Genomic DNA, 14,839 nt, shown 5'->3' with positions numbered 1-14,839 from the left:
TTAATATTTTTTTTTATATTTCTGTAGAAAAATACTGCCCACATCCAGTCTGGTTCCTCCACCAAACGTCCCCCACAGTGATACAAAGTCATTAAGTCGAACATAAACATGTCACTGTAAAGAGACAATGAAACAAATTAACCTACCAAAATTTGTCTGTTTGTAATTTTGGGTCACACAGTTCACTAATTTAAAATTTGTCATTATTCCATATTTATTGATTTTGATCTAAATAGTTTTTTTTATTGCAAAACATTCAAGTACTGGAAAAGACATTCTGCATAAAATTTGTTCAGAGATATAAAACAAAAAAAATAAAAATAAGTGTTTCCACATCCTGATCAGTTTGATAAACTGATAATCATTGATAATCAGCATCATGACAGTGATCCAGGTCCCTGTTGGAGTGAGTCAGAGCATTTCCATAGAGAGCCACTTTGCATCAGCAGCACCATGCTCCAGTGCTCTGGGAGAGTTTATAGTCCTGAGAGTTGAAGACTGGATGACTGACAGCTGTCCTTCATGACAACAGAAGACACAGAAATCCTCATCATCAAAAACATGACTATGATCTCTGTCCTCATCTGGACTCTCCTCTGCTGCTGCTTCACAGGTAAAGTCCAGAGAATCCAACTCCTCTCCTCTATCAACATCTGTCCCTCTGAAATGAAGCCGACAAAACCATGATGCTGCTTTATGTTTCTGTCTCTGTCTCCTCAGAGTCCAGAGGACAGGTCACAGTGACTCAGTCTGGAGCAGTGAGCTCTGCTCTGGGAGACTCCGTCACCATCACATGTAGGACCAGTCAGAATGTTATTAATTCTGACTCTGTGGAATGGTACCAACAAAAGCAGGGGCACCCTATTAAACTGATGATTTACGGGTCAAATCACAGAGCATCAGGGATTCCAGCTCGTTTTACAGGCAGTGGAAGAAATACTGACTTCACCTTGACCATCAGTGGAGTCCAGGCTGAAGATGCAGCAGTTTACTACTGTAATGGCCGACACAATATCAACAGTCAGTATCTGTTCACACAGTGAAAAGGCGTCGTACAAAAACCTCCCTCAAACAGACTGAAAAGGGAAACTGAACTGACTGCTGCAGCTGGAAGCTACTGCAGAGACTGATACAGTTCACTGAGGACACACACACACGTGCGCACGCATGCACGCACGCATGCACGCACGCACGCACACACGCACGCACGCACACACACACACACACACACACACATACCAGACTTTTGTTCAAGTTAATACAGATCAGACCTGTTCAGGCCTGCCATCAACATGTGTCTTCAGTGATCCGATCACAAGTGGTCAGTTCACACGTGGCTTTAAAATGTGACTCTACGTGACTTGAGTGATCATTTGTGATCAGATCTCACTTTGAGAGCAGTTTATAAAAAGAACTGAGACACATTTCACCAAGAAAATAATGATAATAACATAATAACTTTTCTTTTTCTTAACAAAGTTACAAAATGTTTTACAAGAAAAGTAAAACTAGAAAGAAGAAAAATCCAAAGTGAACATAATAAAAAGTGTAGTACAGCATAATAAAAACATCTCACATCAACATTATGCAAAAAGATCTGATGACAATATAAATGAAACATGAATCAGACATTACCAAAGACAAAGACAAAGAAATGCGTTTTGAAACAGATTTAAAGGACATTGAAGAGTTGCGGTGTCTAATTAGAGTCGGGAGAGAGTTCCAGAATGCTGGGGCTCTAATAGTAATGCTCAGTCACCCTTAGTCACAAGTCTGCCACAAGATGTGACAGTGAGTGGAAAACTGCTGTACTCATGTAAAAATGTTGATACTTCATAACATCAGTAAAGAGAAGGTTGGAGGTCACATGTGAAGGACATCACACACAGAGCTACTTGGTGTTAAAAAGTATTTTCATATGACCTTCCATACCTTCAGCTCCCACCAGGGTTTAGGATGTGACTGCTACCCTGAGACTCTATCCGCTTGAACTGAGAGTCTGAATAAATACATTTTTCTCGTCATGTTTTTGTCAGATCATCACTAAGCAATGACAATGTCCCTGTGACCTGATCCAGAAACGACCTGAGTCACTGTGGGTTCCATGGATCAGCTGTTAAGACGTCAGCAGCGAGACAGCAGACATGTACCACTTTAATAATAAACCACACTGAAAAGAATCTCATGTGATCAAAGTTTCTTTCCTGTCATGAACTATCGTACATGTCAGCATCACTAGAAGAAAACAGCACTATTGAAATATATGACAGTGTAACCCACTCCTGATAATTACACCACTACTAGGTTCGTAAGGAGCTCAGAAATATAGAGTAAAATAACCATTGATGAAGCACAAAGTAAGTTGGAATTTGAAATCTTTAGTGAAATGAACTTGCAGGTGATAATTCATAACATGTAGCCTAAATAACAGGTTCAAGAAAAAGAAAAGATTACACGAGCACATCTCATCTCTGTCTCTCCCACAACCTTGATCATGCAGATACTTTGTGATCCACCTGTCATGTGCAACCAGAGGCGGGACTTAACCAACTATGATTTCTGAGTTGCTGATCATCTCTCTATTTATTCAACTGAGATAACAGAATAAAACACAATATAACATAATATTATTACATTATCAATATTTTAACCCTTTATTATCATTGGGTTACAATAGCCAAATTAAAAAGTGACAGAGAGAGAGAGAGAGGTGCAGAGTGAGTGCAGAGTTACTGGATATGTCTTTATGCTGATGATATCTGACTTTATATTTCTGCTCCTGAAAATCCAACAAAGATTCAGCAGATTTCTGTCACTCAAACAAATATATAACAATCAGTTTAAAAGCTCAGGGGTTGAATGGAGGTGACAAAACTGTTAACTGACCAAAATATATGAAAATTATAAAACACTTAAAAATACGCACAAACTATAGAGCTGTATAGAGCTGTATAGATGCACTTGATGTGCTGGCCTGAACAGAGGAAACAGAGGTTACACCAACATCTCCTCAAATGTGTAGTTATGGCAACAGCTGCAAGCAGTGCAAAAATGATAACAACAAATGCACTCAATTATGTGTAAACTGGGTTGTCAATAGCTTGGAAATACTGCAAATAGCTCACTATATGTGCAAAATGCAAAAAATGTGTATTATAGACTATCCCCTTGGACATATCCCCAAAACGGCCATCATAAGGCATGACTCTCAATAATAACTTTCACAGCACTAATAAACAAGCCCGGACACCTATGCTAATCACTACAGAGCCTATTTTTAGTCCGAATTTTACTGGCTTGACTTTACAGACGGATAAAGTATAAAACATTTAGCATGGTGGCTCTAATCAATGTCACACGGCGATACCAAGCAGAAGAATTGCATACAATCTGTACCCAGCTATACCCGGCTACGCGTCGACGAGGCAAAACGTTAGCCACATTAGCTGCCATGCTAACAACACACACAACAGGCTCTCGTGAACATACAGTAAAGCAACATAAAATGGTAAAACTTACAGCTCCCAAGTTCAAAGTTGGGTCACGGACAGTCGGTACTGATCCAAGCTTTATCTTGAGACTTGTAGCAAATCCTGCATTGTCCTGGCCCTCGTTGAGAAAGCAGTCCGAGGTGAAATGGTTAGCACACACGTACAACACTTTCGGAGTTGGAGCGGTTACATTTCCATCAAAAATAAAATTAATCCACTGGGTCTTCAGATCCTCGGGCGTAGGGATTAAAAAAAGACTTCTGTGTTGGTTTGTGCAGCCAACAACAAAGCAACTACTGTGTTTCGCTCATACCTTCGACATTGTTCTACCGAAAGCTAGTGTTCGCGAGGGAAGTAAAGATAGGGTCTGCAACACGGACTCAGTGGGCGGAACACACACCTAGCTCAGGGAGTGTCACCCACCCGGGGGGAGGTGGCATCGCCCTTCTTGACGACATCAAGGGAAAATCTCCAATTCGCCTGTCTGAGCACACATTTCCCGAAAGGTGGAGGAAGCGAAAGACGGAGAGGATGGACTTTTCTTATGTTTGGGGGGTTCGTAGACATGCCAGGGACACATACTACTGATAGAAAACCATGGAAAAGTGCATTTTGCATAATATGTCCCCTTTAAGGAAGCATGCCCCCATAGGTTTGCTTTAGCTGCTGTTTTGATACTCTGTCAATATTGTGCCAAATTGTCTCGTTATTTTTCCTACTGACAGCACTCGGTACCCTCGATCAACAGGGCTATGCTTTAAAAACAGACGGAGTTCTCCTTTTAAGCAGTGGCTCTCAACCTGGGGGCATGGAGGTCTTGTCTAAATTACAAATTGATCATTGATACTTTCACACTTCTGAGAGTAAAAAGGCAGAAAACCACAAATGAAATTCCTAGCACAAGACCTATAAGAATTTCAATAACCTATCCACTTCTACTGTCCCTATACAATATTTCCTTACCAGCTGCAATGCCAACTGTCAGCTGCTGTCCCTGGATGAAAGTCTGAACTATTGCCTTCATCTGCTGGATGCACCAATCTGGATCTTTGACCATCCTTGTGTGATCCAGGCAGGTAATCTGCCTTACAATGGGGAATTTCAGACTTTTCCTGCAGTTTCTTTATCATCCTAATAAGACATTGCAAACACTCTTTTCTCAGGCTGAGAACAGAGAGTTCCCCTATCTTGCTTCCTGGTTTGCCTAGGAGTGCCTATTGAGGAACATTAAGGAACATTCATGTCAATGGAAGGAAATGTCTGCATAATATTAATGATGATACTGAACAAATTGTATTTGCTAATTGGTTTGTGCAGGCATCAACATTCACAAATTCACCTCACAAAACAAATAAACAGTAAAATTACCTTGATGTCAGATTCAGCCCCCAAGCCTATGTCCACCCTTTTAAGGGAGACCCAATTCTTCTCCTCAGAAACGTCCAACTTGATCAGCTGCAGGGGGGTTTGGTCCTGTAGGATCTCCCTTTTTATGAACCGCCGCAGTAAACTCTGATGATGACAACAGACAGATAGTTACCAAGCCATTCCATCAATTAATACGTTTACATTCAAGTGAATTAATCAAAATCTTTACAGTGATACTTACCAACAAAAGCTCAGTCAAATCTTTAGCCAAAAAAGGCAACACTGGCTCGTCTGTTTGGTATCTCTGAAGAAAGGGGTTAAAACTTCTCGCAATGGCAAGGAAGAATTGAAGCTTTGGGATTAAGAGTGGATCCCCTTGTGCTGACAGGATGGCGTCATAAGAGGCTGTGTTCGGTTTTTGGACCTTCTTATCCTCAGCATCTTTGACATACTTCTGAACCATGGGCCAAAATTCCAGGACTCTCTCTGCAACTGGCATATTTTCTACCCATCTGTGGCTGCAGAAAGAGGGGGGAAAGCGGGACGACTCTGTGATGTTGGTGTAGTCCTCTCTCCGTGCAGGAACGTTGTGGAAGAGGAAATGGAGCGCGCGCAGGAGTTTGTCAATTTGATAGGCTGTAAAGCCTGCCTTCATGGCATTGTGGAGAGTGTGAAGTCCACAGCTCCCAACCATCAGGACTTGAGCACCTCCATGCAGCTCAGCATGCTCCTTCTGAAGGAGATCCAGGAGTTTGAAGTTGACATTGGGGCCATCCATTCCTACTGAGAGAAGCTGCCTCGTGTTGAGTTGTGCAACACATTCCTGTGAATTATCACACAGAAGAAAGTTTGTTTAAATAACATGTATTGCTTAAGTAAACCACATTCAATACAAAGACATACAGTAATATTGTATATGCTTCAAATGACACATTATTATCCTAAAGTAAAACATGAGTCAGGTTCCTATGGTCAGAACTGCTTTGCCAAAGTTAGATTATTGGTTCTCCAAATGTGGCTCACTATAAACGAAATCCATACAGTATAATATAGGTTTGGCTTTATGGGAGCCATGCTCAACCTTCAGATTAAGCATAACAGGCTTTAGGCCTTAACACGTTTTAATTATATACATTTTTCCAGTATTATGTTACAGAAATTTAACAGTTTGCATTCATTTTTATTAAGCATATTTTGGAATGGTCATGCAACACTCACTCATTTTCCATTCATTTTCAATTGGGTTTTAAAAAGAGGTTATCAATGCAAAGACTATGGAAATAATAATCATATGTATGCAAAGACTATGGAAAACCTGTGGGTTACAGTTAATACCATAGTACCAAAAATCCCCTATGTAACCAATACGTATAGGAAAATAAACTTACTTTGATGTGCTGCAACAGGTCGTTAGCTCGTCCATGTCCCAGGAATTGTGAGCCAAAATACCGAGACAATACACAACCATCCTCCAAAAAACGAATGTGTATGTCCATTTGCTTTTTCTTTGAAGATTCGTTAAGGCTCTCGTCAAACATGAGGACGTACGGTCCAGCATGGTTAATAGCTTCAACCAGTTGCTTCTTGAAATAGGGGGCGATGCCAAATTTGATGATATAGCCGGTCTTGTCCTTGGCCAAAGCGAACGATTTGGCGATTTGGGAGTCCGAGAACATCTTGCTAAACAGCTCTCCTATGCCATCATTCGACCTAAACGAGTGGTGTTTTACTGCTAAATCCAAACACCACAGTACCTCGGCATGCAGAGTAGCGGTGGTAGTGCAGAACGTCTGTATCCTGGCTGTAGGATTATCTGCAGTGGATTGCCCAGGAGCAGGGGAGGTTGAGAGAGCAGTGGAGGTTGAGGACGAGGGCGTAGATGTAGCCGTAGTAGCCGATGTAGCACTGCTAGCACTAGTGCCGGTGCAAAATAGTGACAGCGGTAGCTACACGGTAGTTACAACCCCGCATCCTTGCTTGGTGGCTAGTCGACTCCATGTGCGATTTAACCGCCTTCACCCCCATCCACGTAATATGTATAGTCTTCTTACAGATGTTGCAGTAAGTCTCTCGGTTGTTGCCAACTACTGGCTGAAGCCAGTCTTTAAACAGTGATTCCTCCATCCAGAGGTCAGAAAACTTTCATTTGCCCATGTCTGCGGTAAACTAAGGAACTCGCACAGATGTTTTGGCTGTGAGCCAGCCAGGTACCCAGATTCAACGTGTACGTGCACGTGACCAATGCACGTACATCATTCCATTGATAATATTCCTATCACTCAGGTCCTACTCGCAACATAGAAATAAATTCACGAAAGTGAAAAACGCATAGGTCCAGTTGGACGGAGGCTCAGATGACGTTTACTACTTTTTACTACTTTTTACTGGCCTTAATTTGGCTTAATTTAATTTACTACCTTTCACTACTTTTTACAACCCCGCGGCCACCCTGTAACATCTCTGTCTCTCTTATAATGAGTTTAATAACTTAGAAAATAACAAATCACCATCATGGACAGTGTAAAGAAAAAAACAGAAATGCAAAATCTACTCACCATAATGAAACGCCATAACTAAAGTGCATGGTGATAAACGTAAGTCCACTGTGTGTACAGATGACAAAGTAAAGCAAAAATCGGCCAAGGCTACTCGCTCTCGCCAAAGTCCTCCTCATTTATTATCCTCGTCCTGCGCTCCTGGTTCGCGTTCAGAAAGATTAGGGTAGGGCATCCACGTGAGCTGGGTGTAAACTTGATCGCTGTCGGGTAATCGTGTTCCCGGCAAGGGAGAAAACCCGCTCACTTGGCGTACTGGTAGCAGGGATAGCCAAATGGCTTCTGGCCAGCTTGGCCAGAGGGGGGAACTGCTTCTCATTGCGCGCCCACCACTCCAGAGGATTGCTAATGGTGGGGATGCGGCTCATCTGGAGATATTCTTGTACCTCCTCTGGGCAGGTGTTGGCACTCTTTACTTTTTTACTGGCATAGTGAGGCCCAAACAGTTCCTCATAATCACTCTCAAGTCGTGTTTTTTTCTTCCCGATCTCCTCTCCATTGTTGTTTTCCACGTTGTCTGCGGCGTCATCGTGTGAAGCTGCGGAGCAAATAAACATTCAGAATGTCGATCAACAAAAGTTTAGATCTCAAAATTTTGAGTTTGCAGGGCATGCATCTTCAATACAAAAACACATACATAACAGACACGCGGTTACACAGTCACACAGTTATTAAAATCCTCTCATCCTCTATAACTAATTTACCTGTAGCTGTAGGCTGGTCTGCTTCTCCATCTCGCAGTAGATGAATCAGGTGGCTTTTAACCTCCGCTCTGGTGTTCTCCGGGAGGAAATGGAGGTCTTTAAACCTGGGGTCCAGTATTCAGGCCATAATAGGAACCGACCCTGCCAAGTCGTCCTCAGTGTCCAACTTAAACCTGGTTGTCAGCTGTTTCCGCACTGCATTCTTAAAGTTACGAGTCGCCAGTACATCGGACTCTTCAACTCTCAGCACCCCATCTACCAGGTTGAGGATAACAGGGTAAATAAATGAGAGCCCGACGTGCATTTCTCCACACGATTGTAGTTGCCTTTGCCAGAGGCCTCAGCACAGACAGTAGCTGCTGGATCAGCTCGCATTCTGGCGGTGGGTTTGATGACAGTCTCGTCTTCGAGTACGGCTTGGACAGGGATGCGCTGCTCGTTTAGTCGCTCCAGCATTGTAAAAGTTGAATTCCAACACGTGGGACAGTCGGTCTGGAGTCTGTTCTCTTTGACATTGAGCTGGGCCTGCCGCTTCTTCAGCGCACAGGTTGTCACTGCCGAGTGGCAGGAATGACTTACCACTCGCCTCGCCACATCAATGGCTTTCGCGACATCAGGTAAATCCAGCCCCGCCTTTATCGCCAACTGTAATGTATGTCCAGTGCAGCCAAGGTCGTGGATGAAATTTTCACACAAAGTCATCGCCAGGTTCATGCTGTTGGCATTATCATGTATAACACAGAACACCATCAGGCCCCACTCTCTGATTGTGTCAGTCAGTCTTTGGGCGATGTTGACAGCGGTATAGCTCTCTGGCATCACGCAGGTGCGGAGGACTTTTGCCTTCATCTCCCAGGCTGCAGTCAGATAATGCGCTGTCACGGTGATATATGGCTCCATGGTGGGAGAAGTCCATAGGTCCGTGGTGAGTGAAACACTCTGATCTTTGATATCAGATGCTAATCGCGCTCGCAGTTCATCATACTGCTGTGTGATGGTTTTCCACAGTGTAGTATGTGAGGGAATAACGTAGCCCGGTTCAAAACGTAGCCTGGTTCGAAAAAAGGTCACAGTGACTCAGTCTGGAGCAGTGACCTCTGCTCTGGGAGCGTCTGTCACCATCACATGTAGGACCAATCCACAAGTTCATTTTTGGAAAAACCAACACCTTTTAGCCTGGTACCAATAGAAAGATGGGGAAAAACATAAACTGCTTAACCCTTGTGTGGTGTTCGGGTCTGTGGGACCCGTTTTCATTTTTTATCAAAAGAAAAATTATATGATTAAGTATTTTTTCAAACCCAGACTCATTGGCCTCATTTTCTGTGAAGAATATTTATCAGAACACATTTTCAATGACCACACATTGTACACCCCCCCTACACATTTCTATTACATACAAGATGTTCGGGTCCACTGGACCCGGGGCTAATAAAAGTATGGAAATTGTTGTACCTTCACTCTGTCCTCCACCAGTCTGGGCCAGCTGTTAGTGTGTGTGTGTCTGTGTGTGTGTGTGTGTGTGTGTGTGTGTGTGTGTGTGTGTGTGGTGTGTGTGTGTGTGTGTGTGTGAGTGAGTGAGAGTGTGTGAATGTGAGTTTTGTGTTTCTGCCACTGCCATTCCCACACAAGGTTGCAACATTGTTGCAAAATTCAAGTACCAACACCTGTCTGCTCTCACATTCCCGTACATCTTACCCTCTGTATTGCGGGAACCAATCTTTATTTTCTCATAGTCTATCCCAGCTGCAAATTGGGGGCGGGACACTATAAATATAGCTTTGCCAGTGTGGTTCCTTATCACAACTGATCAAGATGGCCAAAAGATTCTCTGTTCAGAGGGCCTTGCAATTGGTTTTTGAAGAGAGTGAAGCTTTTGATGATGATGTAGGCCTGGAGGAAGAGGTTTCAGAATGTGAGGATCACATTACTGAAAATTCAGAGTCTGACAGTGACTTAGAAGAAGCGTATGAGATTGAGCATCAGCTAGCTCCAAAACAAAGATGCCATTTAGGGGCCACTGCCCCTTTAGGCAGTATATACCATCTACACCTGCAAAATATGGTATAAAGATCTGGGCTGCCTGTGATGCCACTTCCTCATATGCTTGGAACTTACAAGTCTACACAGGGAAACCTGATGGACCCTCGTGTGTTGTATAGGCTGGTATGAAAAGGCAATGTGTTCAATGGGGCTGATGTGTTGTATAAACTGACATGGTTACTATATGTGTTCAGCTTGTGTTGTGTAAACTGACCTGAATTTGTTAACCTCCTAAGACCCGAGCTCTATACTTTGCTATATAGGCTGATTGGGACCTGAGAAAAATGATGTCCACATATGAGGACATTAGTTTTAAATTTCGATTACTGAGTGGCAGTATAATATCCTCATATGTGGTCACCAGGCCTTTGTTGAGAAAAAGTTAGTATTGTGGTCTAGAGAACCCAAAATGTGAGGTCCACATATGTGGACGCCAGGTCCTAGGAGGTTAAATTTCAAATGGTGTTCAAATAAATGAAAATCAATAGTTACAAAAAACCTTGCTTCATTTGTAAATTTGTTGAATTTTTTCCAATCATATCTTGATTGTTATTGATTTTCTTTTTTTATTACATTTTATTAAAAAACAAACAAAATCGAGTAGCACTTTAATTTGTAAGTGTGATCTAAGAAAGGTAAAGGGCAAATATTAACCATAAAAGTAAATGCTGTTTACTGTATATTGCTTGTAATTGAGATGAAGTAAACATCTGTTAAGTATTTTAATAGAAAATTGTTTGATTGTGTTGAATTAAACCCCAACAAATGCAGCGGGTCCACCAGACCCGCCAACACTGGCTGAGTAACAAAAATATGAACATCACACAAGGGTTAATTACGCTGCTACCACTTGAGTATCAGGGATTCCAGGTCGTTTTACAGGCAGTGGATCAAAGTCTGACTTCACTCTGACCATCAGTGGAGTCCAGGCTGAAGATGCAGCAGTTTACTACTGTCAGAGTGAACACTGGTTGACTATGGAAGTGTTCACACAGTGGAAAAGAATCATACAAAAACCTCCCTCAGTCAGACTGATCAGAAAATGAACTGACTGCTGCAGCTGGAAGCTACTGCAGAGACTGATACAGTTCATTGAGGAAACGCACACACACATACATAGTCATAAATAGCTTACAAAGACAAGTCAACCAAAGAAACAATTTGATATTGTTTCAAAAATCTGTATGAATGTTAAATAGACATGTATAGTTTGTGTTTACACTACTTTAAACACTTTCATTGAAACCCTGCTTCCGTCCTTTAGAAAATCCATCAGCATCTCAGTCATAATTTATTTAATCTCTTCATAAAATCAGCCTGTATGCTGATGATGTCATATTGTGCAAGTCAGCATCCTCATATTTGCTTCTATATGCTATTAATCAGGCCACAAGCTAAAGTAGAATTTCCACCTTCTCCCTCCTATCTGAACCCTTAAGTGGTGTTTGGGTGAAATTGACATGTTTCAACATTTTAGTAATAGGCAAATGATCCAAGCATACTTTTTTCAACCTGAAACCTCATGGCCCTGGCACTTTTTCCTGTGAAGAACATGTAAAAGAAAGAAGAATTCATTCAGAACTCATGCCACAGTGCCCCCACACATTTATGTACTTCATACGATTAATTCTATTAAAATGCCTAGTTAACAATTAGAAGTATCAATAATTGTATCTCTAAAAATTAGAAGATAATTTTGTTAAACATTGATGTTTTATTTCTCCTCTGTTCCCATTTTCCATGAAATCACCAGGGCACTGGGACTGCATGTCATGTGGGGAGGTAGAGAGAAAGTGTGTTTCTTTATTTAAGGCTGAAGCCATGACCACAAAATGAATTTATCTGCAGGTGAGGAACTATAAAATATTACAATAACATTATTTTCCTTCTTTTGGCCCAGAATCATGAACTAAAGCGGATTGTCTGGTGACTGTTGCTTAATGTTAAACTGCATTACTCACACCTGTCATCGCAGCCTAGTGTTGGTTCTACTCTATTCACAATGGACTGATCTCATTTTCATTTAAAAGAAATAGTGTGTTTAATTCTGCACCATTTAAAAGCTGAACTTTTTCAATCTTACACCATTAACTTTTGCATTTTTTCTCTTCACATAATGCAATATAGCATCAGTGACAAATAACAAGTCCCTGTTGGAGTGAGTCAGAGCATTTCCATAGAGAGCCACTTTGCATCAGCAGCACCATGCTCCAGTGCTCTGGGAGAGTTTATAGTCCTGAGAGTTGAAGACTGGATGACTGACAGCTGTCCTTCATGACAACAGAAGACACAGAAATCCTCCTCATCAAAAACATGACTTTGATCTCCGTCCTCATCTGGACTCTCCTCTGCTGCTGCTTCACAGGTAAAGTCCAGAGAATCCAACTCCTCTCCTCTATCAACATCCGTCCCTCTGAAATGAAGCCGACAAAACCTTGATGCTGCTTTATGTTTCTGTCTCTGTCTCCTCAGAGTCCAGAGGACAGGTCACAGTGACTCAGTCTGGAGCAGTGAGCTCTGCTCTGGGAGCCTCTGTCACCATCACATGTAGGATCAATCCACAAGTTAATTTTTGGAATAACCAACACCTTTTAGCCTGGTACCAACAGAGAGATGGAGAAAAACCTAAACTGATGATTTACTTTGCTACCACTCGAGTATCAGGGATTCCAGGTCGTTTTACAGGCAGTGGATCAAAGTCTGACTTCACTCTGACCATCAGTGGAGTCCAGACTGAAGATGCAGCAGTTTACTACTGTCAGAGTGAACACTATATCAACAGTCAGTATCTGTTCACACAGTGATAAAGCGTCGTACAAAAACCTCCCTCGGTCAGACTGAACAGAAACTGAACTGACTGCTGCAGCTGGAAGCTACTGCAGAGACTGATACAGTTCACTGAGGACACACACACACACACACACACACACACACACACAGAAACCATGACCTGATCATGAACTGCACACTCACTAACATATCTGGATGAGCATGGTTCACATGACAGTTTCCAGGGGAAGGAGCTTTAACACAGAATTCATGGACTTTCTTTTAACATGATGTCTTCACCTCCTCCAGCTCCATGAATCCCAATCAAACACACAGACACAGAGCAGTTACAAACACAGTATATAACACAGTGAATAAACGATGAAGCAAAGAATAAATGATAAACCAAGGACTCGTACTAATTTGATTCTCACTGCACACATAACTTACAACCAGATATTTACCAACAACATTATCCAATAATACATTTTCTGTGATACGCAGTTCAACAACAAAGAACAACCACAGTACAAACTCTTCCACAGTAGTCTGTTGCTTATTGCCTCAGTATCCTTTCATGACACATCACTGCTTTACTTGTTCAAACCTCCAAATTACAAACATGTCAAACTTTCAGATTGATATTATCAACCAAAGAAATGAGCATGTTACCAAACTGAAAAGACAGAATCCGTCTTTTCAGAAGTCAGTGGATCAATTTACTACCTGACTGTTCAATATCCTTAATATGAATAAATATATGTGTGATGAAGCTCTCAGTACTGAGGGGAAACATCATGATATGTAGAGGATGTCATGGTTTGCCACGGCAGACACTTTTTGTTAGTTTTATTTTGGACTTTTCGCACTTCCTGTTTTATTTTGTAATTTGGTTCCTAGTGTCTCAGTGTTCTTGCTTCTTGTCGTGGTCTTGTTTCTGTGTATTGATTGTCTGCCCCGCCCTGATATGTTTCACCTGTGTGCAATCACCTTGCCTCCTGTGTCTATATAGTATTTGTGCTCCCCTTTGTCTGTGTCGGTTCGTCTTTTTAGTTCAGGGCTTGTTCACGTCTGTTCATGTCTGATTTTGGTTAAATAAACCTGCCTGCACCGTCTCCCATGTGTTGGCTGCATTTGGGTCCAACTTACCTCGCAATACCCTTGACAGAGGACAGCTACAGTTCACTGACTCTGTGTGTTTGCATATGTGTCCTGCCTCTCTGCTCCCAGCTGTTAAGAGTCCAGTGTTGATCAGTGGCTGTCCAGGCCTTTCAGAGCTATTGACACACCGGCAGCACAATGATGATGTCTCTGACTCTACTGCTGGGGCCACCCTGGGGCTCCTCGTTCAGGGTGCGACTCTCTTGTGAAAACTTTGCTTCAGGATGCAACCAGGTTCACCACAATGATGTTCTGCTATGATGGAGAAACACTGGAACAAGCAGCACTGACCTTCTTTCATCTATTTTCCATGTTAAAGAAATGATCCTCTTCTGTTTGGATGTTGATCATCTTCCTCCAAGTTGGATTTGTCTCAATAACCCTTCTCCTCTTTTTCATGTCTTCCAGTTTCATCAGGAGAAATCATCCTGACTCAGTCTCCTGGATTTCAGTCTGTTGTTCCAAGTCAGATTGTCTCTATCAGATGTAAAACCAGTTCATAAGTTGGTAGCGATCTCCAATGGTACCTTCAGAAACCCAGAGAAGCTCCTAAACTCCTGATCTATTCTGATACAACCCGTTACTCTGGAGTTCCAGATTGTTTTAGTGGCAGTCTATCTCATGGGACTGACTTCACTCTGAGCGTCGGTAGAAATCAGACTGAACATGCAGGAGTTTATTACTGTCAGCAGAGTGAAGCCCTCCCGTTCACACAGTGATACAACATCGTACAAAAACCCTCAGCTGC

General features: G+C 42.1%; 1 gene segment (V, D, J or C); it reads left to right on the top strand.

Moving 5' to 3' along the window:
* The first annotated feature begins 12,281 nt into the window (after positions 1–12,281).
* Positions 12,282–13,508, top strand: LOC130171161 (Ig kappa chain V region 3381-like). The segment is given in 2 exon segments: positions 12,282–12,526; positions 12,634–13,508. Coding segments are annotated over 2 exon segments (423 nt in total).
* The last annotated feature ends 1,331 nt before the right edge of the window (positions 13,509–14,839 follow it).

This window comes from Seriola aureovittata, chromosome 1, assembly GCF_021018895.1.
Source record: "Seriola aureovittata isolate HTS-2021-v1 ecotype China chromosome 1, ASM2101889v1, whole genome shotgun sequence".
NCBI classification, from domain to species: domain Eukaryota; kingdom Metazoa; phylum Chordata; class Actinopteri; order Carangiformes; family Carangidae; genus Seriola; species Seriola aureovittata.
This window is presented reverse-complemented; position numbering and strand designations above follow the sequence as displayed.